Source organism: Natator depressus, chromosome 9 (assembly GCF_965152275.1).
Source record: "Natator depressus isolate rNatDep1 chromosome 9, rNatDep2.hap1, whole genome shotgun sequence".
Taxonomy (NCBI): Eukaryota; Metazoa; Chordata; order Testudines; family Cheloniidae; genus Natator; species Natator depressus.
This window is the reverse complement of record NC_134242.1, coordinates 441,669-464,909: the sequence shown is the minus strand read 5'-3', so window position 1 is coordinate 464,909 and position 23,241 is coordinate 441,669. Positions and strand designations below refer to the sequence as shown.

Below are 23,241 nucleotides of genomic sequence, written 5' to 3'. Positions count from 1 at the left end.
CTGTCCTCAGCACACTGGCAGTAGGGTATACCCTACAGTTTATTTCTATCCCCCTGCCCCACTCCCCTTCCCTGTCCCTCTTTAGGGACCCTTCTCACGAGCAACTTCTCGCCTAAGAGCTGCAAGCTGTCCTGCGAGTAGGGGCCGTGGAGGAAGTCCCCATTCATCTAAGGGTATGTCTTCACTACCCGCCGGATTGGCGGGCAGCGTTGGATCCAGCGGGGATTGATTTATCGCGTGTAGTCAAGACGCGATAAATGTATCCTTGAGCACTCTCCTGTCGACTCCTGTACTCCAGCTCTGCGAGAGGCGCAGGTGGAGTCGACGGGGGAGCGGCAGCAGTCGACTCTCCGCGGTAAAGACACCACGGTAAGTCGATCTAAGTATGTCAACTTAAGCTATGTTATTCACGTAGCTGAAGCTGTGTCACTTAGATTGATCCTCCCCACTCTCCCCCAGTGCAGACCAGGGCTAAGAGGGAAAGGGTTCTACTCTCGATCAGTGTTCCCTCTATATCCAGCATGCCATATATATCGAGGCTCTACATGTCTCTGGCATCCAAAACATGCTGGTGGATCGCCTCAGGAGGTCATTTTTTTCTCATCACGAGTGGTCCCTCCACTCGGAAGTCGTCAAAATGATCTTCCAAAGGTGGGGAACTCCCCAAGTGGACCTGTTTTCCACCAGGCAGACCAGGAAGTGCCACCGGTTCTGCTCCCTTCAAGGTCTCGACAGCAGATCGCTTTCCAATGCTTTTCTACTGTCTTGAACAGGCGACCTGATGTATGCCTTCCTGCAATCCTGCTCATCAGCGGGAGCCCTCCAGAAGATCAAGAGGGACAAGGGCAAAGTTGTCATGTTTCTCCCAGCATTGAATTATAGAATCATAGAATATCAGGGTTGGAAGGGACCTCAGGAGGTCATCTAGTCCAACCCCCTGCTCAAAGCAGGACCGATCCCCAATTAAATCATCCCAGCCAGGGCTTTGTGAAGCCTGACCGTAAAAAGTTCTAAGGAAGGAGATTCCACCACCTCCCTAGGTAACGCATTCCAGTGTTTCACCACCCTCCTAGTGAAAAAGTTTTTCCTAATATCCAACCTAAATCTCCCCCACTGCAACTTGAGACCATTACTCCTTGTTCTGTCATCTGCTACCACTGAGAACAGACTAGATCCATCCTCTTTGGAACCCCCTTTCAGGTAGTTGAAAGCAGCTATCAAATCCCCCTTCATTCTTCTCTTCCATAGACTAAACATCCCCAGTTCCCTCAGCCTCTCCTCATACGTCATGTGTTCCAGTCCCCTAATCATTTTTATTGCCCTCCGCTGGACTCTTTCCAATTTTTCCACATCCTTCTTGTAGTGTGGGGCCCAAAACTGGACACAGTACTCCAGGTGAGGCCTCACTAGTGTCGAATAGAGGGGAACCATCACGTCCCTCGATCTGCTGGCAATGCCCCTACTTATACATCCCAAAATGCCATTGGTTCAACATGTTCATGGACTTGGCAACAGCACCCCCATGGACGCTTCCCAACCATCCAGGCCTGCTCTTTCAAGATCATGGGAGGTTGCTGCACCCGAACCTTGCTTCTCTCCGCCTCACAACATGGATGCTGCGTGACTGAACCCGGAGGAGCAGGCCTGCTGTAGTCAAGTCCTGCGAGTTCTGTTGGCGAGTAGAAAGCCCTCCACTAGAGTGACTTACCTGGTGAAGTGGAAGTGCTTCTGCTGGACATTGGAGCAAAAGATCTCTCTGACCTAGTCTTCTCTGCAGTCCATTCTGAATTACCTGCTTTACTTGAAACCTCAGGGCATGTCTGTCTTCTTGATGAAGGTGCCCCTGGGGGCCATATTGTCCTTCCGTCCCTGCATCTAGGGCAGATCAGTATTCTCGCATAAGATGATGGTCAGGTTCATAAAAAGCCTTGAGAGACTTTTTACACCGGTCTGGAACCCAGTGCCTCAATGGGACCTAAACCTAGTCCTCTCTCGGCTCATTGGCCCTCCCTTCCAGCCTCTAGCCTCCTGTTCTCTTTCACATCTGTCGTGGAAGGTTGCTTTCCTTGTGGCTATAACTTCAGCGAGGTGGGTCTCTGAGATTAAATTTCTTATGTCAGAGTCCCTGTACATGGTGTTCTACAAGGATAAGGTTCAGTTGCGTCCCCATCCTGTTTTCCTTCCAAAGTTGGTGTCGCCTTTTCATGTTAACCAGGATGTTTTCTTCCTGGTCTTCTGCCCGAAGCCTCATGCGTCCAATGAGAAGAGGCATTCGCACATCTATCTACACATAAGAATGGCCATACTTGATCAAGACCAGTCATCCGTCTAGCCAAGTTTTCTGTCTTGCGACAGTAGCCAGTGCCAGGTGCGTCAGATGGAATAAACAGAATAAGCAATCATCGAGTGATCCATCCCTTTTCATCCACTCACAGCTTCCAGCAGTCAGAAGCCAGGGATGTCCAGAGCATAGGGTTGCATCTCCAACCATCTTGGCTAATAGCCATTTATGGACCTGTCTTCCATGAACTTATCTAATTCTTTTTTGAACGCTGTTATAGTTTTGGCTTTCACAACACCCTTTGGCAACGAGTTTCATAAGTTGATTGTGCCTTGTGTGAAGAAGTACTTCCTTATGTTTGTTTCAAATCTGTCATCTATTAATTTCATTGGGTACCCTCTGGTTCTTGTGTTATGAGAAGGAGTAAATAACTCTTCTTTATTTACTTTCTCCACACCATTCATGATTTTATGAACCTCTATCATATTCCCCCTTAGTTGTCTCTTCTCCAAGCTGGAAAGTCCCAGTCTTTTCAATCTCTCCTCATATGGAAGCTGTTCCATACCCCTAATCATTTTTGTTGCCCTTCTCTGTACCTTTTCCAATTCTGATATATCTTTTTTTGAGATGGGGTGACAAGACCTGCACACAGTATTCAAGATGTGAGCCTACCATGGATTTATATAGAGCCGTTATGATATTTAGTGTCTTCTCATCTATCCCTTTCCTAATGGTTCCTAACTTTGTTAGATTTTTTGAGTCCCGCTGCACGGTGAGTGGATGTTTTCAGAGAACTATCCACAATGACTCTAAGATATTTCTTGAGTGGTAACAGCTAATTTAGATCCCATATATTTTGTATATATAGTTGGGATTATGTTTTCCAATGTGCATTTCTTTGCATTTATTAACATTGAATTTCATCTGCCATTTTGTTGCCCAGTTTTGTGAGATTCCTTTTTAACTGTTAGTTAAGTCCATAGCAGACAGCTATCTTGAGTAATTTTGTATTGTTTGCAAATTTTTCCACCTCATTGTTTACCCCCTTTTCCAGATCATTTATGAATATTTTGAATAGGACTGGTCCCAGTACAGACCTCTGAGGGACACCACTATTTACCTCTTTCCATTCTGAAAACTGACCATTTAATCTTGTCTACACAGTTCAGATATACAGCACTCTTTATTTTTACCTAGAAAAGACTATGCCCATTAGAAAATCCAATATATTATATTATGGGGAGAGATGTAAAGTGCAATCTACTAACTCTCACTGAATGAGGAGCTTTGTAGAGCTTTGTTACGCCTTACACATAGTACCAGTGCCTCATGGCTTAGACACTGTACAAGAGGCACAGCAGCTTCAGTAGCATGCTATAGGCCTATGTCCCTTTTGGAGATATGTAAAGCAGCAACTTTAGTTGTAAAAAGAAAAGGAGGACTTGTGGCACCTTAGAGACTAACCAATTTATTTGAGCATGCGCTTTCGTGAGCTACATCCGATGAAGTGATGCATCCGATGAAGTGAGCTGTAGCTCACGAAAGCGCATGCTCAAATAAATTGGTTAGTCTCTAAGGTGCCACAAGTCCTCCTTTTCTTTTTGCGAATACAGACTAACACGGCTGTTACTCTGAAACTTTAGTTGCGTCTATTTAACTAGACCTCCTTAACCATTTCCGCTTTATGGGGCACAAATGCCTTTGGAGAAGAAAGAGGGGTTACTTACCAGTTAACTGTTGTTGTTCAAGAGTTATCTGTGCATTCACGCTATCTGCCCACCTTCCCCTCTATTCAGTGTTCTGTTCAACATCAGGATTTTGCAGTCTAGGAAGAAAGAAACTGAGGTAATCTGGGAGTGCATTTCCTTATATAAATCAAGAAGACTGCTTGTAAACAACCAACCAGACACAGCTTTTCAAGATTCAGAGTGGTAGCCGTGTTAGTCTGTATCAGCAAAAAAAACGAGTCCTTTTTCTTTTATCTTTTCAAGACAATTCCTTGGGTGCCATATCCCACTAGTGAATAAACAGAGGTCACTCAAGCAACAAGTAACTAGTTAAGTAACCTCTCTTTTTTCTCTAGTGTTAAATGGATGTCTTGGGGAAGTTACAGAAGCTATTTACATCTTATTTGTTGCATAAGACTGTAGAATATTAATATAGAACTCTGGGGCAAAGAGTTTCTTCCATAAGCAAATGATCAAATGTTTTCTTAAAAGGCCACATTGTCTTTCTGATTGCTGTGCAGAAACACAAAATGTGTTCATATGTCTCTTGTTATTTTGAATAAGCATCATAAGCAGAATGTACAGCTTTTACTTAGTCAGTGTTTAGTAAGTTTCATTTGTTCAGTCATTAACAGGTGATACAAAGCCTCATTTCAGCTCACCACAGCTTTGAACAGACAGTTTGTGCCATTCTACTACCTACTGACATCTAAAATGTTTGTAACAGAACAATAGATCAAATTATTTCTTCTTCTATCACGTTTGCTCCATAAGGAGTACTTATTTTCTCTGCTACACATACATTACAAATTCAAGGCAGTCATTAAGTGATTGATTCAATAATCTTTTTTTTTTTAAGAAGCAGCCTGTGATTAAAATGCATACTTGATATTTTCTTGTAATCAAGATGCAACTGACTTTGTTTGCCCCATGATAGAACATCTGGTTTAGAGTGGCTGTTCAAATCTGCCCTTCCTTAGTATGGGCATAATTAACAGAATCTGAAGAGGAGACAAAAATGGAAAAATTGTAACAGATGGAACTTAAATTAATTAAGAGACTGCAACAGCGGTAGGATACATCAGTCAGCATCTGGTCATCTTTATAAGTGCTTATCTTCATTCTGGGTTTTCAGTGACTTGGGTGATTTTGGTACATCAAGAAAACTCAAAAATTGCTTTAAGCTCAGAATGTTTTTTCGATGTGGCATGCTAAAAAGATGAGCAGGAAATTTATTAAGAATGTACGGAAATCCAGATAGTTTAATCTACACATTTTGGTAGGTCAGTTGAGATGTTATTAATATTTTATTATAAATTTATTGCCCTGTGCAAATAGTCCTGCACTGCAATAGATTTGCTAATATAACTGTACTTGCATATTTCTTATAACTTTTTTTCTTGTTGCTTTGTGTATCTGAAATAAATGTTTAGCTGTGTTCTTTACAAATATGTCTAATGCATGCATTGCTGGGCTTTGATAATTTCTTAGCATTCAAGTACTGAAATGGTTTATAACATAATAATAATAAGACGAAAATCAGTATGCCATAAAACATGGGTATTAAGCTAGCAGTTCGAACTATATTAAAATGAGACATTTTAATAAGCAAGCAGTGTTAAAGATGTTAATTTTAATTATTTGATATCTTTTTCTAGTTGTACAGATCTGTTACATTTCAGATATACCGGCTTATATTTAGGAGTATACAAATTTACATTGTAGTAATATTGCACTTCCTTGGAATTTTGTTTTAAAGAGGCTAAAGGAGGGGTGGGCAAACTACAGCCCACACTCGCGGGCTGGATCCGGCCTGCGGGATTGCCCCCCGTGGTGCCCCACGCCACTCTCAGAAGCGGCCGGCACTACGTCCCTGCGCCCGGGGGGGGGGGGGGGGCAGAGGGCTCTGTGCATTGCCTTTGCCTCCAGGCACCACCCCCCGCAGCTCCCATTGGCCGGGAACGGGGAACCACGGCCAATGGGAGCTTCAGGGCAGGTACCTGGAGGCATGACAAGGGCAGCGCGCGGATTCCTGTGACACCCCTCCCTCCCCCGCCAGGGGCCGCACAGGGATGTGGTGCCCGCCGCTTCCCGGAGCAGCACGGCGTGAGGCCAGGGCAGGCAAGCAGGGAGCCTGCCCTGGCGACGGTGCGCACCGCTGCCACCCTGGAGCCCGAACCCCTCCTGCACCCCAACTCCCTGCCTTAAGCCCCCTGCTGCACCCTGCACCCCTGTGCACCCCAACCTCCTGCCCTGAGCCCCCTGCTGCACCCCACACCCCTCCTCCACTCCAACTCCCTGCCCTGAGCTCCCTCCCGCAGTCTGCACCCCTGCCCTGGGCCCCCTCCTGCATCCCAACCCCCTTCCCTGAGCCCCCTTATACACCCTACACCCCTCCTCTGCTCCAGTCCCTTGCCCTGAGGCCGTTCCTGCACACTGCACCCCCTCCCACACCCCGCACTCCCTCCCGCACCCCAACCCCCTGCCCTGACCCTGCATACAATTTCTGCACCCAGATGTGGCCCTTGGCCCAAAAAGTTTTCCCACCCCTGGGCTAAAGGAACTAAAAATAACCGATCTATTTTATTCTATATTGATTTGATTGTAAATATCCAACTTTGTTTACTTATTCTCTAGGAAAAGTTGCACTCCCTATATAAAGTAAATCAGTTAGTCCATTAGGTTTGCTCTGCTTATTTTAGTTTTCCAGATACAATTAATTATATTAATTGATGGTAAGAGATGATGCATGTTATTAGTCAGTGTAGTTTATACACAAGATTTTCAAGCAATTGGCTGTCTTTGGTCAAAATAAGTAATTATTTTCATGTAATTGTCATTTGCAGTTGTCATTGTTCATTATAGAATATGCTAAGATTTCAATTAAATGTGCAAGAATAAATCTATTTTGGTTTCATGATTTGATATGTGTTCTTCAGGAATGTGATATAAAACACTATGTTACGCCACACTATAGTTTTCTCTAGCAAGTTAATACAAATTTATGTTGAAGATGTACATAATCTAAACAATTTTGTTCTATGTGTTGATGTATAACCTGTATTTGGAACATGTGAGCTTTAGTACAATGTATAGTAAACAGTTCTTTAGAGTCCCTGTTAAATATAGAAAGTACAAGTGATGCAGTAGTATGTACACTGCAAGATGTGAACAAACCTCTCAGCTCATTTAACTAAGGTTGAAAATTTAGGATTAAAAGAAACAGGTAATTGATCGTTAGTAATGTGTGTACACTAGGAGTACCGATCTCCTCTTTATGTTTAACTGGGTAGGTTACATGCATGAGAATTGCAGTTATGTTTAGGGCCCTACCAAATTCACAGTCTATTTTGGTTAATTTCATGGTCATAGGATTTTAAAAATCGTAAATTTAATGATTTCAGCTATTTAAATCTGAAATTTCATGGTGTTGTAACTGTAGGGTCCTGACCCAAAAGGAGGTGGGGGGGGGGGAGAGGTCACAAGGTTATTGTAGGGGGTTTCAGTATTGCTACTCTTACTGCTGCTGATGGCAGCGCTGCCTTCAGAGCTGGGTGGCCGAAGAGCAGCGGCTGCTGGCTGGGAGCCCAGCTCTGAAGACAGTGTCACCTCCAGCAGCAGCAAGAGGTAAGGATGACATGGTATGGTATTGCCATGCTTACTTCTGTGCTGCTGCCTTCAGAGCTGGGACCTCGGCCAGCAGCCGCCACTCTCTGGCCGCCAGCTCTGAAGGCAGCAGCACAGAAGTAAGGGTGGCATGGTATGGTATTGCCAACCTTAGTTTTGCGCTGCTATTGGGGAGGCACTGTGTTCAGAGCTGGACACCCGGGCAGCAGCCGCCGCTCTCTGGCCACCCAGTTCTGAAGGCAGCGCAGAAGTAAGGATGGGAATACTGTGATGCCCCTACAATAACCTTGGGACTCCCCCAGAACCTCTTTTGGGTCAGGACCCCCAATTTGAGAAATGCTGGTCTCCCCCATGCAAACTGTATTGTATAGGATAAAAGCACTCAAAAGACCAGATTTCATAGGGGAGATCAGATTTCGTGGTCCATGACGCGTTTTTCATGGCCGTGAATTTGGGCCCTAGTTATGTTGCTTAGTTGTAGACATGTCAGATTTATTGTTACAAAAATCAATAGCTAGGCTGGCCTTTTTTTAGCATTAGTTACAAAATATATTGTGAAATTTTGTTCAGCATTTCATCTGGAGTAACCTCTTCATCCCCTCTCCAACTTCGTGTGGGAGTTCCAGCAGATTCCATCCTTGGCCTTCGTCACTTTTCTCTCAGCATCTGAATGCTGAGAAGTTCAACTACCACCTCTATTCTGATGAGTCTCAGATCTTTGCCACTACAGATCTGTCTATTCCTGTCCAAGCTGAAATATCAGCCTGTTTTTCTGACATCTCCTTATGGATGTCAAGCCCAATGTTTAAGCTCAGTGTGTCCAAAACAAAGGTCTTGATCTTTCCCTTCCATCCCTCCTTCCTTAGTCACTGTGGTCAACACCATTCTTCCTGTTCTTCAGTTCTGTAAACTAAATATTGTGTTTGTCTCAGCCGTTTCTCTGTATCTTCAGATTTTTTCTGCTTCTTCATGCATCACATCTAAGATCCAGATTTCGTCTCTGTCCACACAGATGAAACTCTTTGGTTTAAGCCCTCATCTTGCTTCTTGACTACTGCCCTATGGCCTTCACACATCATTTTAACCTGCCTATATCCATTCAGAGTGCAGCTGCAAAGATAATTTTCCTGACCCCGTCATTTCAAACACATGACCTCTCTTTTTGCATCCCTCCACTGGCTCCCCTTTCTCAGCTGTATCAAAAACAAACTATTTGTCTTTGCTTTCAAGGCCCTTCTCGGGTTATGTTTGACCTTTCTATTATCTCTTTAATGCTATTGAGATACTGACTCCCAACTCCTCTCTGCCAGTGATGCCAGCAATCATAACCCATATATTACATTTTGAAACAAACTTTTTTGTGCTTTCCCTTGTGCCACCTGCTATGTATGGAATGAGTTCTCCTTAGCATCCACAAAGATACCTCATTGTCCTCCTCCAAACTCTTTTCTGACACTGTGCCTTAAGAAATCTTAAAATTTGCTAGGCATCTGGCAGACTGTGGCCACTGCCTTTCCAAATGATGTGTATTATCTCATCATTTTCTTGTCTGTCAAAATCCCCCTTGTCTGCTTGTCTTTTAGTTCAGTCCCCTGCACTCATGGCAGGACTAAATATTATGTAGATATTATTATGTAGATTTTACCTGGCAGGATAACCTGCTATTAAAAATCTCCAATGACAGAGATTCCGCAACCTCCTTAAGCAACTTATTTCAGTGCTTAAGCACCCAGACAGAAAGTATTTCCTAATGTCCAACCTAAACTGGCCGTGCAGCAATTTAAGCCCATTGCTTCTTGTCCTATCCTCAGAGGTTAAAGAGAACAATTTTTCTCCCTCCTCCTTGTAACAACCTTTTATGTATTTGAAAACTGTTATGCCCCCATTTAGTCTTCTCCAGACTAAACAAACCAATTTTTTTTCAATCTTCACTGGTAGGTCATGTTTTCTAGACCCTTAATCATTTTTCAGAGTCGCAACCGTGTCAGTCTGTATCCGCAAAAAGAAAAGGAGTACTTGTGGCACTCTTCTCTGGAATTTCCCCAATTTGTCCACATCTTTCCTGCTTAATTATTTCCTCCATTATCTTTCCGGGTACTGAAGTTAAGCTGACTGGTCTCTAATTCCCTGGATAGTCCTTTTTCCCCCTTTTATAGATTGACACTTTATTTGCCCTTTTCCAGTCCTCTGGAATCTCACGCATCTTCCATGTCTTTTTGAAGATAATCGCTAATGCCTCAGATATCTCCTCAGTCAGCTCCTTGAGTAGTCTAGGGTATATTTATTTCATCAGGCCCTTGTGACTTGAAAACATCTAACTTCTTTAAGTAATTTTTAACTTGTTCTTTCTCTATTTTAGCCTCTGATCCTACCTCATTTTCACAGGCATTCATTTTGTTAGATGTCCAATTGCTATTAAATGTTTTGGTGAAAACTGAAACAAAATGTCATTTAGCACTTCTGCCCTTTCCACATTTTCTGTTGTTGTTCCTCCCTCCCCTTCCCCCTTGAGTAAGGGGCCTACCCTGTCCTTGGTCTTCCTCTTGCTTCTGATGTATTTGCAGAATGTTTTCTTGTTGCCCTTTACGTCTCTAGCTAGTTTAATCTCGTTTTGTGCCATGGCCTTTCTAATTTTGTCCCTACGTACTTGTGTTATTTGTTTATATGCGTCCTTCTTAATGTGTGGTAGCCATGTAAGTATGCGTTGGGGTGATTCATCCACTGTTTGTCAGGAGGTTGTGGTTTCAGATCTTTTATTTTATTAAATAGATTTTCATACTGGATTGTATATCATTATAAATAATCTTATATAGAAACGTACTGTAGACTTTTCTGCAATCATCCAAAAAAAAAAAAAAAAAAAAAAAAAGAGACAGGCTTAAGCTAAACCCTTTTTATATTTTTGTTGCATTCCCTTATTACCCATTTCAATCTCACTATTAGAGGAGGTGTTCTATATCTTTTATGAATGGCTGGCTATAAAAATCTGAAGTGTAAATTCTCAAAGTTAATTTTTTATTGTAAATGACCTTTTAGAGGTTTCTTATATGAGGCTTTTATTTCTGTCCATGAAGATAAGTAGAGCAAGTAAAACATAAATCCCAGTAGCAATAGTGCATCTGAGTCTCGTTTTATTAAGAAGCGGCTAAGCCTTCCAGTGAATTTCAGAGAAGAGTTTTTAAAAACATCTGTTCTGAAGAAAAGGTTTAGGAGAGGAAATACACATTAAAATTAAAGGTTTCAGAGTAACAGCCGTGTTAGTCTGTATTCGCAAAAAGAAAAGGAGTACTTGTGGCACCTTAGAGACTAACCAATTTATTTGAGCATAAGCTTTCGTGATCTACAGCTTATGCTCAAATAAATTGGTTAGTCTCTAAGGTGCCACAAGTACTCCTTTTCTTTTTATTAAAATTAAAATAGATTTTAAATGCATAAGTTTGTTAGATATTAAGTTAGTAAAAATAATATGGAATTAGTTCTCATTGAAACAAATTTGAAAATAACCATAACCATACACGACGTTGATATGGATTAGAACCTTAGTCCCACCTGGGGTCAAAATCTACATCCATCAGTTGTAAGATGCAATGCAGTGTTAGTTTTGCTAATTAATGGTTTCCTGCCTTTAATCATGCTTCCCAAAAGCACTGTAAATAGGTTAAATATAAATATGTAGAACGAAGTGATTGTGCTGCAGTAAAGATGGATATCCTCCTCTCCCCATCCTCTTTACGTCCTTGTTTTTAAAGCAAAATATTTGCTTAACTAAAAAAGAAAATCAGTGGTAATGTAAGCATTTTCCTGGAATGTTGTCTTGGGTAAGTATGCCATAAGCTTATTTTAGTTGTTCAGTTAAAAACATTTTACTAATGCAGTTAGTGAAAAAGTGCAATTACATATATGTTCTCTGTTTTTGTTCATTTCATGTTTATAATTTAAGCAGTGACAAGATATAATTGGATTTTACTACTGTCAGTGATTGAAACTTGGTAATTTTGTGATCCAGGCTTTCCCCACCCAGTGCATTTTTTCAGGCAGCCACCGAGGGTCTTCATAGTCCAGTGCTTGTAGCATCCTACTGTACCTGTTAATCGACTCATTTCCTGGCTTTCAGTCTGTCTAGTTACCGGCTAACAAAAGAACAAGAGCTTTCGATCCTTGCAGACGTTGGAAGGGATAATAGTGCAAAAGAAAATCAAGTTTGATTGATTTTTGATTGCAATAATGAGTACATTCTCAGATGAGTAACAGGCATAGAAGATTTACATGCCAATAGATACAACTTGGAGGAAAAAAGGAGCCTCAATTATAGAGATTGTTGTTTCCATGATTTACAAATGATGCTGCTGTAATTCTAGCTGCAGTTTTTACTGATCATTCATTGCTGAGCAGTTGGTAGGGAAGTAAGACTGCCTGGGAACCACCTGCAGAGCTGCAGAGATGAATTACATTTTCGGAAACAACACGCTCCTGTACTCTCGTGCCAATCGAGGCAGCAACACTGTCTCCAGCCATAGCTTTGTAGGCCCAAAACAGAAGCAGTGGGCAAAAAAGGGCTCGATAGACGAGCTACGAGCTGAGGCTGAGCCTTCTCGTTGGCAGCAGATACTGGCATTTTTCACAGGGGGACACGGTTTCATTGACTGCATTTCAGTAGCTGCCAGCTCCACCCAGGTAATGTAGCACTTGTTGAAATTATTTTGCATGTGCATTCTGTGGTTACTAATAATTCAGAAATAGCAGGCTGTAATATATACATGCCCTATGTAATCTGTAAGTAACGTTTGTGTATCTATTTTTTCATTTCTAAATCTTTTAAATGAAGTTTGACGTAGTATGTTTTAGGATTACTGCATGAAAATGGAATTAAACTGATTTAACGTTATATCAGAAATGCCCTATCATTTTTTAAATAGTCTCACTTGAAACGGAAACCATTAAAATATAAAATTGAATATGAATTATTGACACTGAAAAATCGAGCTAGTATGCCAGGGTTTAATTCAATGTCCAGTTTAAAAAAAATTAGGTTAAATAATTAGGATGTGTTATTGTCAAATGTTAACATAATTGCAAGATAACAATTCAAATGAACAGGATGGATATTGTCAGTTAAACATATGCATTGCAGGGATTTAAACAGATTAAAAATATTCATTATACAGCAAAAAACTACTGCGTTATACTTGTATGCTTAATCCTCCACAAGCAATCTACAAATGAGATTAAAGTGTGTATAGTAGAACAGTTCTTTGTGGAATATACATTAGTATTATCATTTTTAGGTTTTACATATAAAAGCATACACTTTGTTACAGAGTAAAATTTCTATGTAACTGTTTTTAAAATGTTCCCAGTGCCACGTTTATGTAGGAGAGTGCTTCCATATTGAAACACAGCTAAAGAGGATGTAGGATGACAGGTTTGGGTTCTGTGGGCTTTTTGGAGAAGTCAGAAGGAAAGGGACTTTAACGGAAAAGTTTATGAAACTTCACATTTTTGGAAAAGGAGTAATATCACTACAGTGAGTATATGTCTGTGGATAATATTTAATGCAACATTGAGCACTGGGAAAATATGGCGATTTCAAAAGTTCTATATTAAAATTGAGTTTAGCTTCATTTTGTTTATTGATGAGCTGGATTCAACTTTTACTTTAACTCATTTCTTACTATCTAAACAACCAACTTCCTTAGCTTATTAAACATGGGATACTATGAAAACATGTAGAAATATAAATATTTAGATATATTTACAAATGTGTGCTCTAGGAATCTTTACCTCTATAGCAAATCCATAACTGTTTCAAAGTGTAAACAATATCCTAGCTGTTGTTAGCTGCTATTTTTATTTTGACTTATTTAGAATAAATAGTGTCTTTCATGACCAGATCAGATTTCACTTTCAATTTTATATCATTATAAATTAATGAGAGATGATAGAAGAGAAAGTCTATAGAGGTCCATTATAGGCTATTGCAGAACAGTAACCGTAGTGCTTTAAGTAGGCACAAAGGCTTTCTAAGTCCTCTAACATGTCTGCTGTTAATCATGTAATCCATAGCGGCATTTCTTGTTTAGTGTGCCACTGACAGTTCAAAGCTCAAATTGGCCTCATCAGTCACTCACGTGTTCACAGAAACCAAACCAACCAGAGATGTCATGGTCATCTCCGAACTCGAAGGATGAACAGTACTGCTAGACAAAATTCCCTGGCTGCAGTGCACTGGGCATGCACACACTTAGGTGGAATACTTGTCTGCATCACGTCTCGAGGAACCACAGTTACAGTAAAGTATTTGTTTCTAACTACTCTGAGTATGCTTTTCCAACCAGTTGTGCATCCACCATATAGCAGCTTTGTCTAGGTTATATTTCTCTAGTTTGTTTGAGAATGTCATATGAAATAGTATCAAAAGCCTTATTGAAGTTGAGATATGACATCTTCTGCTTCCCGCCTATCCACAAAACTTGTTACCCTTTCAAAGAAGGGTATTAGGTTGGTCTGACATGATTTGTTCTTGATTAATCCATGTTGACTATTACTTATAATCTTCTTATCTTCAAGGTGCTTACAAATTGATTATTTGCATCATTATCTTTCTGGGTACCGAAGTTAAGCTGACTGGTGTATAATCCCCTGGGTTGTCCTGATAACTCTTTTTATAAATAGATCCTTTCTTTGCGCTTTTCCAGTCCTCTGGGATTTCTCCTGTCCTGCATGAGTTCTCAAAGATAATTGCTAATGGTGCAGAGATCCCTTCAGTATTCTAGGATGTATTTCATCAGGCCCTGCTGACTTGAAGACTTCTAACTTTTTAAAGTAATTCTTAAATTGTTCTTTTCCTATTTTAGCCTCAGATCCTACCTTATTTACACTGATGTTCTGTGTTAGTAGTCCAATCACTGCTAATTTTTTTTGGTGAAAACTGAAACATAAAAGGCATTTAACACTTCAGCCATTGGTGTGTTTTCTGTTATTGTCTTTCCCTCCTCATGGGTCTGCCTGATCCTTGGTCTTCCTGTGGCTTCTCATGTATATGCAAAATGTTTTATTGTTACCCTTTATGCCACTAGGTAGTTTAATCTCAGTTTTTTGCCTTGGCCCTCCTAACATTGTCCCTACATGCTTGTGTTATTTTTTACATTTGTCCTTCATAATTTGATCTAGTTTCCATATTTTGCCTGACACACTCTGTTTTGAGTTTCAGATTGTTGAAGATCTCCTGGTTAAGCCAGGATGGTCTCTTACCATACTTGCTATGCACTGGGATAGATTTACTCTTGTGCCCATAATAAAGAGCATTAGGAAAATAATGGATATTGGATATTAGGAAAAACTTTTTCACTAGGAAGGTGGTGAAGCAATGGAATGGGTTACGTAGGGAGGTGGTGGAATCTCCTTCCTTACAGGATTTTTAAGTTCAGGCTTGACAAAGCCCTGGCTGGGATGATTTAGTTGGGGATTGGTCCTGCTTTGAGGAGGGGGTTGGACTAGATGACTTCCTGAGGTCCCGTCCACCCCTGACATTCTATGATTCTATGTCTCTTTATAAACTGTCAACTCTCCTGAGCCCTTTTTTCCCTTAGATTTGTTTTCCATGGGATCTTAACGATTAATTCTGAGAGTTCGCTAAAATCTGCCTTTTTGAAATCCATTGTCTTTATTTGGCTGTTTTCCCTCCTGCTATTCCTTAGAATCGTGAATTCTATCATTTCATGACAGGTTTCAGAGTAGCAGCCGTGTTAGTCTGTATTCGCAAAAAGAAAAGGAGTACTTGTGGCACCTTAGAGACTAACCAATTTATTTGAGCATAAGCTTTCGTGAGCTACAGCTCACTTCATCGGATGCATGAAGTGAGCATCCGATGAAGTGAGCTGTAGCTTACGAAAGCTTATGCTGAAATAAATTGGTTAGTCTCTAAGGTATCATTTCATGATCACTTTTACCCAACCTCCCTTCACCTTCAAATTCTCAACCAGTTCCTCCCTGTTTGTCAGAATCAAATCTAGAACAGCCTCTTTCCTAGTCGCTTTCTCCACCTTCTGTAATAAAAAGTGCATTCCAAGAACTTGTTGGATAATTTGTGCCCAGCTCTATTATTTTCCCAACAGATGTCTGAAGTCCTCATCACCTTCAAGTCCTGTGTTGTGGATGTTTTTGTTAATTGTTTTTAAAAAGCCTCATTCACCTCTTCTTCTGGGTTAGCTGGTCCATAGTAGACACCTACCATGACATCACCCTTGTTTTGTACTCCTTTTGTCCTTGTCCATAGACTTTCAACAGGTCTGCTTCCCAGTTCTATCTCAACCTCAGTGCAGTTTTTCTTAGATTCCAAGGCCTTAAGGGATCATTGTGATAATCTAAAGTGATCTCCTGTATAACGCAGGCCACAGAACTTCTCCAGAGTAATTCCAAGAATAGATCTTTTATAAAAAAGATCCATTCTTTATTTTAAAATTGTCAGTGGTGATGAATCCACCATGACCCTTGTAAACTGTGGTTAATTTACAAGGTTAATTGTAACCAGTGGTTAATTACTCTCACTGTTATGCTTTGTTTCCAATCTGAATTAGTCTAGCTTCAACTTCCAGCCTTTGGAGCATGTTATACCTTTCTTTGCTAGAATGAAGAGCCCTTTATTAAATATTTGTTCCCCTTGTAGTAGGTACTTACAGACTGTAATCATGACACCCTTTAACCTTCTCTGTTAAGATAAATAGATTGAGTTCCTTGAGTCTGTCACTAAGGTACATTGTCTAATCCTTTAATCGTTCTCATGGTTCTTCTCTGAACCCTCTCCAATTTATCAACATCCTTCTTGGATTGTGGTCACCTGAACTGGACACAGTATTCCAGCAGTGGTAGCATCAGTGCAAAATACAGAGGTAAAATAACCTCTCTACTCCTACTTGATTCCCCTTTTTATGCATCCAAGGATCTCATTAGCCCCTTTGGCCACAGTGTGGCACTGGGAGCTCATGCATGTTCAGTTGATTATCCACCACAACCCCCAAATCTTTTTCAGTCACTGCTTCCTAGGATATAGTCCTCCATCCTGTAAGGATGGCCTACATTCTTTGTTCCATTGACATTTAGCCATATTAAAATGCATATTTGCTGCTTGCGCTCAACTTGCCAAGCGAGCCAGATCACTCTGAATCAGTGACCTATCCTCTTCGTTACTACTCCCCCAATTTTTGTGTCATCTGCTAATTTTATCAGCAATGATTTTGTGTTTTCTTCCAAGTCATTGATAAAAATGTTAAATAGCGCAGGGCCAAGAATCAGTCCCTGTGTTATCCCATTAGAAACACACCTGCTTGATAATGATCCCCCATTTATAATTACATTTTGAAACCTATCATTGAGCTACCTTTTAATCCATTTAACATATGCTATTTAATTTTATATAATTTTTGAATCAGTCAGGTGGATTGAGGTATTTTGTTTTTCTTTTAAAGAAAGAATGAAAACAATTTGGTGATAGGTCTTCAGTTGTGATTTTTAAAATTATACAGTATTTTTCAAGTTTCCTTAATTTTTTCCCCTTTCCAGTCTAAATAATGGTAGTTATTGTCATTCAGTATTAGAGGTTTTGCCATCTATTGTTAAGGTTTCCCAACATTTCCCTTTATGATACCCTATATTCAGTTATTTTATAACTTTGCCAAACTTTAATTGTTTGCGTTCAATTTTTCCATACTGGATATCAATTTTGGAAAATTTCATCCAAAACTGTTCAGATGCTTCCATGAACAGAAAACACATTATTTTACTCTTTTAAAAAAAATTCTTGAGACCTTTCTTTAAAAGCCTTTTGCTGTAATTGCTGCTGTGGGCAAGGGTGGGTCCAGACACATCTTTACACATCATAATAAGGTAGCAAAGAAGTCGGAGAGGTTTTGTTAAAATAATGCTGTGTTTTTACTGTTAGAAAGATCAGGAATGTTAAGTTTGGTCTTCCCTCACTTTGCTAGAGACAGTCACAATGTTTCATGTTTAAACTGTGAACAGTATCAGTGTTTAAGGTGTTTGAATCTTTTATAAGAACATAAGAATGGCCATACTGGGTCAGACCAAAGGTCATCTAGCCCAGTGTCCTGTCTTCCAACAGTGGCCAATGCCAGGTGCTTCAGAGGGAATGAACAGGTAATCATCAAATGATCCGTTCCCTGTTGCTTATTCCCAGCTGTGGCAAACAGAGGCTAGGGACACCATCCCTGCCCATCCTGGGTAATAGTCATTGATGGGCCTATCCTCCATGAATGTATCTAGTTCTTTTTTAAACACTGTTATAGTCTTTGCCTTCACAACATCCTCTGGCAAAGAGTTCCACAGGTTAACTGTGCATTGTGTGAAGAAATACTTCCTTTTGTTTGTTTTAAATGTGCTGTCTATTAATTTCATTTGCTGACCCCTAGTTCTTGTGTTATGAAAAGGAGTAAATAACACTTCCTTATTTACTTTCTCCACACCAGTCATGATTTTATAGACCTCTGTTATATCACCCTTAGTCGTCTCTTTTCCAAGCTGAAAAGTCCCAGTCTTATTAATCTCTCTTCACATGGAAGCTGTTCCATACCCCTAATCATTTTTGTTGCCCTTTTCTGAGCTTTTTCCAAATCCATTATATCTTTTTTGACAGGGGGCGACCACACCTACACACAGGATTCAAGGTGTGGGTGTACCATGGGTTTATAGAGGCAATAAGATATTATCTATCCCTTTCTTAATTATTCCCAACATTCTGTTTGCTTTCTTGACTGCAACTGCCCATTAAGTGGATGTTTTCAGAGAATTATCCACAGTGACGCCAAGATCTCTTTCTTGAGTGGTAACAGCTAATTTAGACTAATGTATCATTTTATATTGTGACAAAGCTCTGACCTTGCCACCATGGGTCCCGCGTTTTCTGGCAGATTTCGCTAGCCTCAGAGGCTCATTGTGACCCTCCACATAACCCTTCTCTCTCTAGAGACACGGGTCACAGTCTACTGAGCCATTTTCATCATAAGCCAGCTAGGGAGGTGAGGAGAACTTATCCTTCCTTGCACAGTCTTGGTTGTCTCCCAGTCTCAGTGATTAATCAGGGGGCAAAGGGTGGGGGGAGCCCGGGCCCACCCTCTACTCCGGGCTCAGGGACCCTAATAGTATCAGCTATGGTAGCTGACCTTTTAGAAACATGACATGTACAATTCCCTGGGCTACTTCCCCTACAGCAGCCCTCACTTCCTCAAGCTCCACTTCACCCTTAACTCAGGGCCTCCTTCCTTGTGCCTGATATGGTGTGTACTACTCAGCCTCTCCAACAGCACAGCTTCCTCCCACAGCTCCTGATATCCGCACCCACCTGACTGACTGGCAGGCTTTTAAGTAGTTTCAGCCAGCCCCTGATTGACTTTAGGTGTCCCAATCAACCTAGTGTTCTCCCTGTCTTCTGGAAAGTTCTTAATTGGCCCCAGGTGTTTTAATTGACCTGGAGCAGCTGCCATTTCACTTATCCTGGTACCAGGGATTTGTTTAGCCTAGAGCTAATATATCTATCTCCCACTACTTTTCTATAACCATCTGGCCTTGCCCCGTCACAATAAGTATAGTTGGGATTATGTTTTCCAATGTGCATTACTTTGCATTATCAGTGTTGAATTTCACCTGTCATTTTGTTGCCCAGTTTTGAGAGATCGTTTTGTAGCTCTTTGCAGTCTGCCTGGGACTTAATTATCTTGAGTAGTTTTGTATCATCTGCAAATTTTGCCACCTCACTGTTTACCCCTTTTTCCAGATCGTTTATGAATATGTTGAATAGGACTGGTCCCAGTACGGACCCCTGGGGGACACCACTATTTACCTCTCTCCATTCTGAAAACTGACCTTTTATTCCTACCCTTTGTTTCCTGTCTTTTATGAGTCCATGATAGGACCTACCCTCTTATCCCATGACAGCCAATTTTGCTTCTGAGCCTTTGGTGAGGGACCTTGTCAAAGGCTTTCTGAAAATCTAAGTACACTATCTCCACTGGATCCCCCTTGTCCACATGCTTTTTGACCCCCCTCAAAGAATTCTAGCAGATTGGTGAGGCATGATTTCTCTTTACAAAAAGCACGTTGACTCTTCCCCAACAAATTATGTTCATCTGTGTGTCTGACAGTTAATATAGTTTCAACCAGTTTGCCCGGTACTGTAGTCAGGCTTACTGGCCTGTAATTGCCGGAGTCACCTCTGGAGCCCTTTTACAAAATTGGCGTCACATTAGCTATCCTCCAGTCATGTGGTACAGAAGCTGATTGAAATGATGGGTTACAGACTACAGTTAGTAGTCCTGCAATTTCACTTTTGAGTTCCTTCAGAACTCTTCGGTGAATACCATCTGGTCCTGGTGACTTCTTACTGTTTAGTTTATCAGTTTGTTCCAAAACCTCCTCTAATGACACCTCAGTCCAGTGGGGGATTTAGAATTTGTGGGGCCCTGTGCTCAGCTTCGTTTTTGGGGCCCCTCCTTGTGACCCAGCCAAGAAAGAGAACATTCTCTCTTATTTTCCCCCCACCTCCGTTTTTCATTCTTTTTTTCTTCATCCTCCTCCTATAAGTAACAGGAAGTAAAGGAAAATATAGTGAGGTACCTTGATTGTTTTTGTAGTCTGAACATTTTTCCACAGACCACTTGAAAATTGCTGAGGGTCTTGGTGGACCACTTAATGATCTTTCCAAATATTGTTTGTACCATTAGCTAACTATTGTAAAGCACTTTGAATAAGAGCCCTTTATTAAAAAAAAAAAAGGTAAAAACATGTTGGAGTGTAGGGTCTGGCCAGGACTTAGGGTGCGGGAGAGGGCTCAGGGCTGGGGGTGCAGGGCCTGGGAGGAAGTTAAGGTGCAGGAGCAGGCCAGGAATTAGGTTTTTGGGAGGGGGCTCAGGGTTGGGGCAGGAGGTTGGGGTGTGGAGTGCTTACCTGGGGCAGTTCCCATTTGGTGTGAGGGGTGTAGGTGGGAATGTGGGGGGTGGTGCAGGAGCTCCCGTTTAGTGCTCAGTGTGGGGATGGAGGGGGTTGCAGGAGTCAGGGCATGGGGTATGCGGGGTTGCATATATGTATAGGGGGTGCAGGAGTCAGGGAGGGCAGGGGGCTGGTGGTGGTGGGGGGGGGGGCTGGGGATGTGGACTGGAGTCGTGGGGGTGCTCTGTGCCAGAGTACCCTGTGTTTTACTGTAAATCCGCCTCTTGCCTCAAAATGGGACAGTTTCTCAGATTTGTCACCTAAAAAGAATGGCTCAGGTTTGGGAATCTCCTTCACATATTCAGCTGTGAAGAGCAATGCAAGAATTCATTTAGTTTCTCTGCAATGGCCTTATTGTCCTTGAGTGCTCCGTTAGCATCTTGATCATCCAGTGGCCCCACTGGTTGTTTAGCAGTCTTCCTGCTTCTGGTGTACTTAATTTTTTTTTTTTTTTTTTTTTTTTTGCGCTATTTTTGAGTTTTTGGTTAATTTCCTCAAATTCTTTTTTGGCCTTCCTAATTATATTTTTACACTTCATTTGCTAGCATTTGTGCTCCATTCTATTTTCCTCACTAGAATTTAACTTCCACTTTTTAAAGGATGCCTTTTTGTCTCTGCTTCTTTTACTTTGTTGTTTAGCCACGGTGGCACTTTTTTGGTTCTCTTACTATGTTTTTTAATTTGGGGTATACATTTAAGTTGAACCTCTTTTATGGTGTCTTCAAAAAGTTTCCATGCAACTTGCAGGGATTTCACTTTTGGCTCTGTACCTTAACTAACCTCCTCATTTTTGTGTAGTTCCCCTTTCTGAAATTAAATGCTACAATGTTGGGCCACTGTGGTGTTTTTCTTGCAACAGGGATGTTAAATTTAATTATATTATGGTCACTGTTACCAAGGGGTCCAGCTATATTCACCTCTTGGCCCAGAAAGCATCTTTTCTAATGAGTGTGTGTTAGTTGGAATTAAATGGGAGTTAATCAAAACAAATAAGCACCACAAAATTTCAGTCTGAATCAAAATTTTAAAACAATCAGCACCTCCATCTTTTTTGGGGGTGGGAAAGGAGATTTAAAAGTTGGGGTGTTCTTTCAGACTTTTATACATCATAACTCTGTGTGTGTGTGTGCGCGTGCGCATACAGATGCGCGCGCGCACACACAGAGGAAATTGTTCAGAGATGACTTGCAAATGAAAAAATTAGTTTATCTCATATATACACCACACACACACACAATTTTTTCATTTTCAAGTCATCTTTGAACAACTTTCTGTTCTCTTCTTATTTATCTTGTTGCATCTTTTGTGAATTGGGTGCTACCTTTTTTGGCTTTTTTTTTTCTTTTTTAGTTTCGTATATAACACATTTTAATTACCCTAACTGTATTGAAACACAGCATTTGAGAAAACACACAAAAATGATTGTCTAAATTAGCCTATGGTCAAGATTAATTGAATAAAGGATCCAGAATCCATCAGAGAAGAAAACGAGTACTTGTGGCACCTTAGAGACTAACCAATTTATTTGAGCATGAGCTTTCGTGAGCTACATCGCATCCGATGAAGTGAGCTGTAGCTCACGAAAGCTCATGCTCAAATAAATTGGTTAGTCTCTAAGGTGCCACAAGTACTCCTTTTCTTTTTGCGAATACAGACTAACACGGCTGTTACTCTGAAACCCATCAGAGAAGAGAGATCTAAAACTGTCTCAGATGAGAAAAAGCCTAAATTAAATGGATGGACCTTGAAGTCTTTTCAGAAACATTAAACTGTATAAGCATTTATGACGAGATAACTGGCTCTGTGGATGAGGGGAAAGCAGTGGACATATTATTCCTTGACTTTAGCAAAGTTTTTGATACGGTCTCCCACAGTATTCTTGCCAGCAAGTTAAAGAAGTATGGGCTGGATGAATGGACGATAAGGTGGATAGAAAGCTGGCCAGATCGTCGGACTCAACAGGTAGTGATCAATGGCTCCATGTCTAGTTGGCAGCCGGTATCAAGGAGAGTGCCCCAAGGGTCGGTCCTGGGGCCGGTTTTCTTCAATAGCTTTATTAATGATCTGGAGAATGGCGTGGACTGCACCCTTAGAAAGTTTGCAGATGACGCTAAACTGGGGGGAGTGGCAGATACACTGGGTAGGGATAGGATACAGAGGGCCCTAGACAAATTAGAGGATTGGGCCAAAAGAAATCTGAGGAGGTTCAGCAAGGATACGTGCAGAGTCCTGCACTTAGGACGGAAGAATCCCATGCACGGCTACAGACTAGGGACCGAATGGCTCGGCAGCAGTTCTGCAGAAAAGGATCTAGGGGTTACAGTGGACCATGAGCTGGATATGAGTCAACAGTGTGCCCTTGTAGCCAAGAAGGCCAATGGCATTTTGTGCTGTATAAGTAGGGGCATTGCCAGCAGATCAAGGGACGTGATCGTTCCCCTCTATTCGGCATTGGTGAGGCCTCACCTGGAGTACTGTGTCCAGTTTTGGGTCCCACAGTACAAGAAGGATGTGGAAAAATTGGAAAGCGTCCAGCGGAGGACACGAAAAATGATTAGGGGACTGGAACACATGAGTTATGAGGAGAGGCTGAGGGAACTGGGATTGTTT

General features: G+C 41.3%; 1 protein-coding gene across 34 annotated transcripts in view; it reads left to right on the top strand.

The window, feature by feature from the left end:
• Positions 1-23,241, top strand: part of DLG1 (discs large MAGUK scaffold protein 1) — a 428,909-nt gene that overhangs the window by 134,211 nt on the left and 271,457 nt on the right. For 2 of the 34 annotated variants that reach the window (XM_074963297.1, XM_074963306.1), the window contains exon 1: positions 11,955-12,309. The exons of 26 other annotated variants lie outside the window; for them this stretch is intronic. In XM_074963297.1, coding sequence (XP_074819398.1) covers positions 12,076-12,309 — 234 coding nt within the window. In that variant the 5' untranslated portion in view covers positions 11,955-12,075. Of the gene's footprint in view, positions 1-11,953; positions 12,310-13,797; positions 13,925-23,241 lie in introns of those variants that run through there. 6 more of the 34 variants (XM_074963298.1, XM_074963307.1, XM_074963296.1 and 3 more) reach the window with 5 other exon arrangements.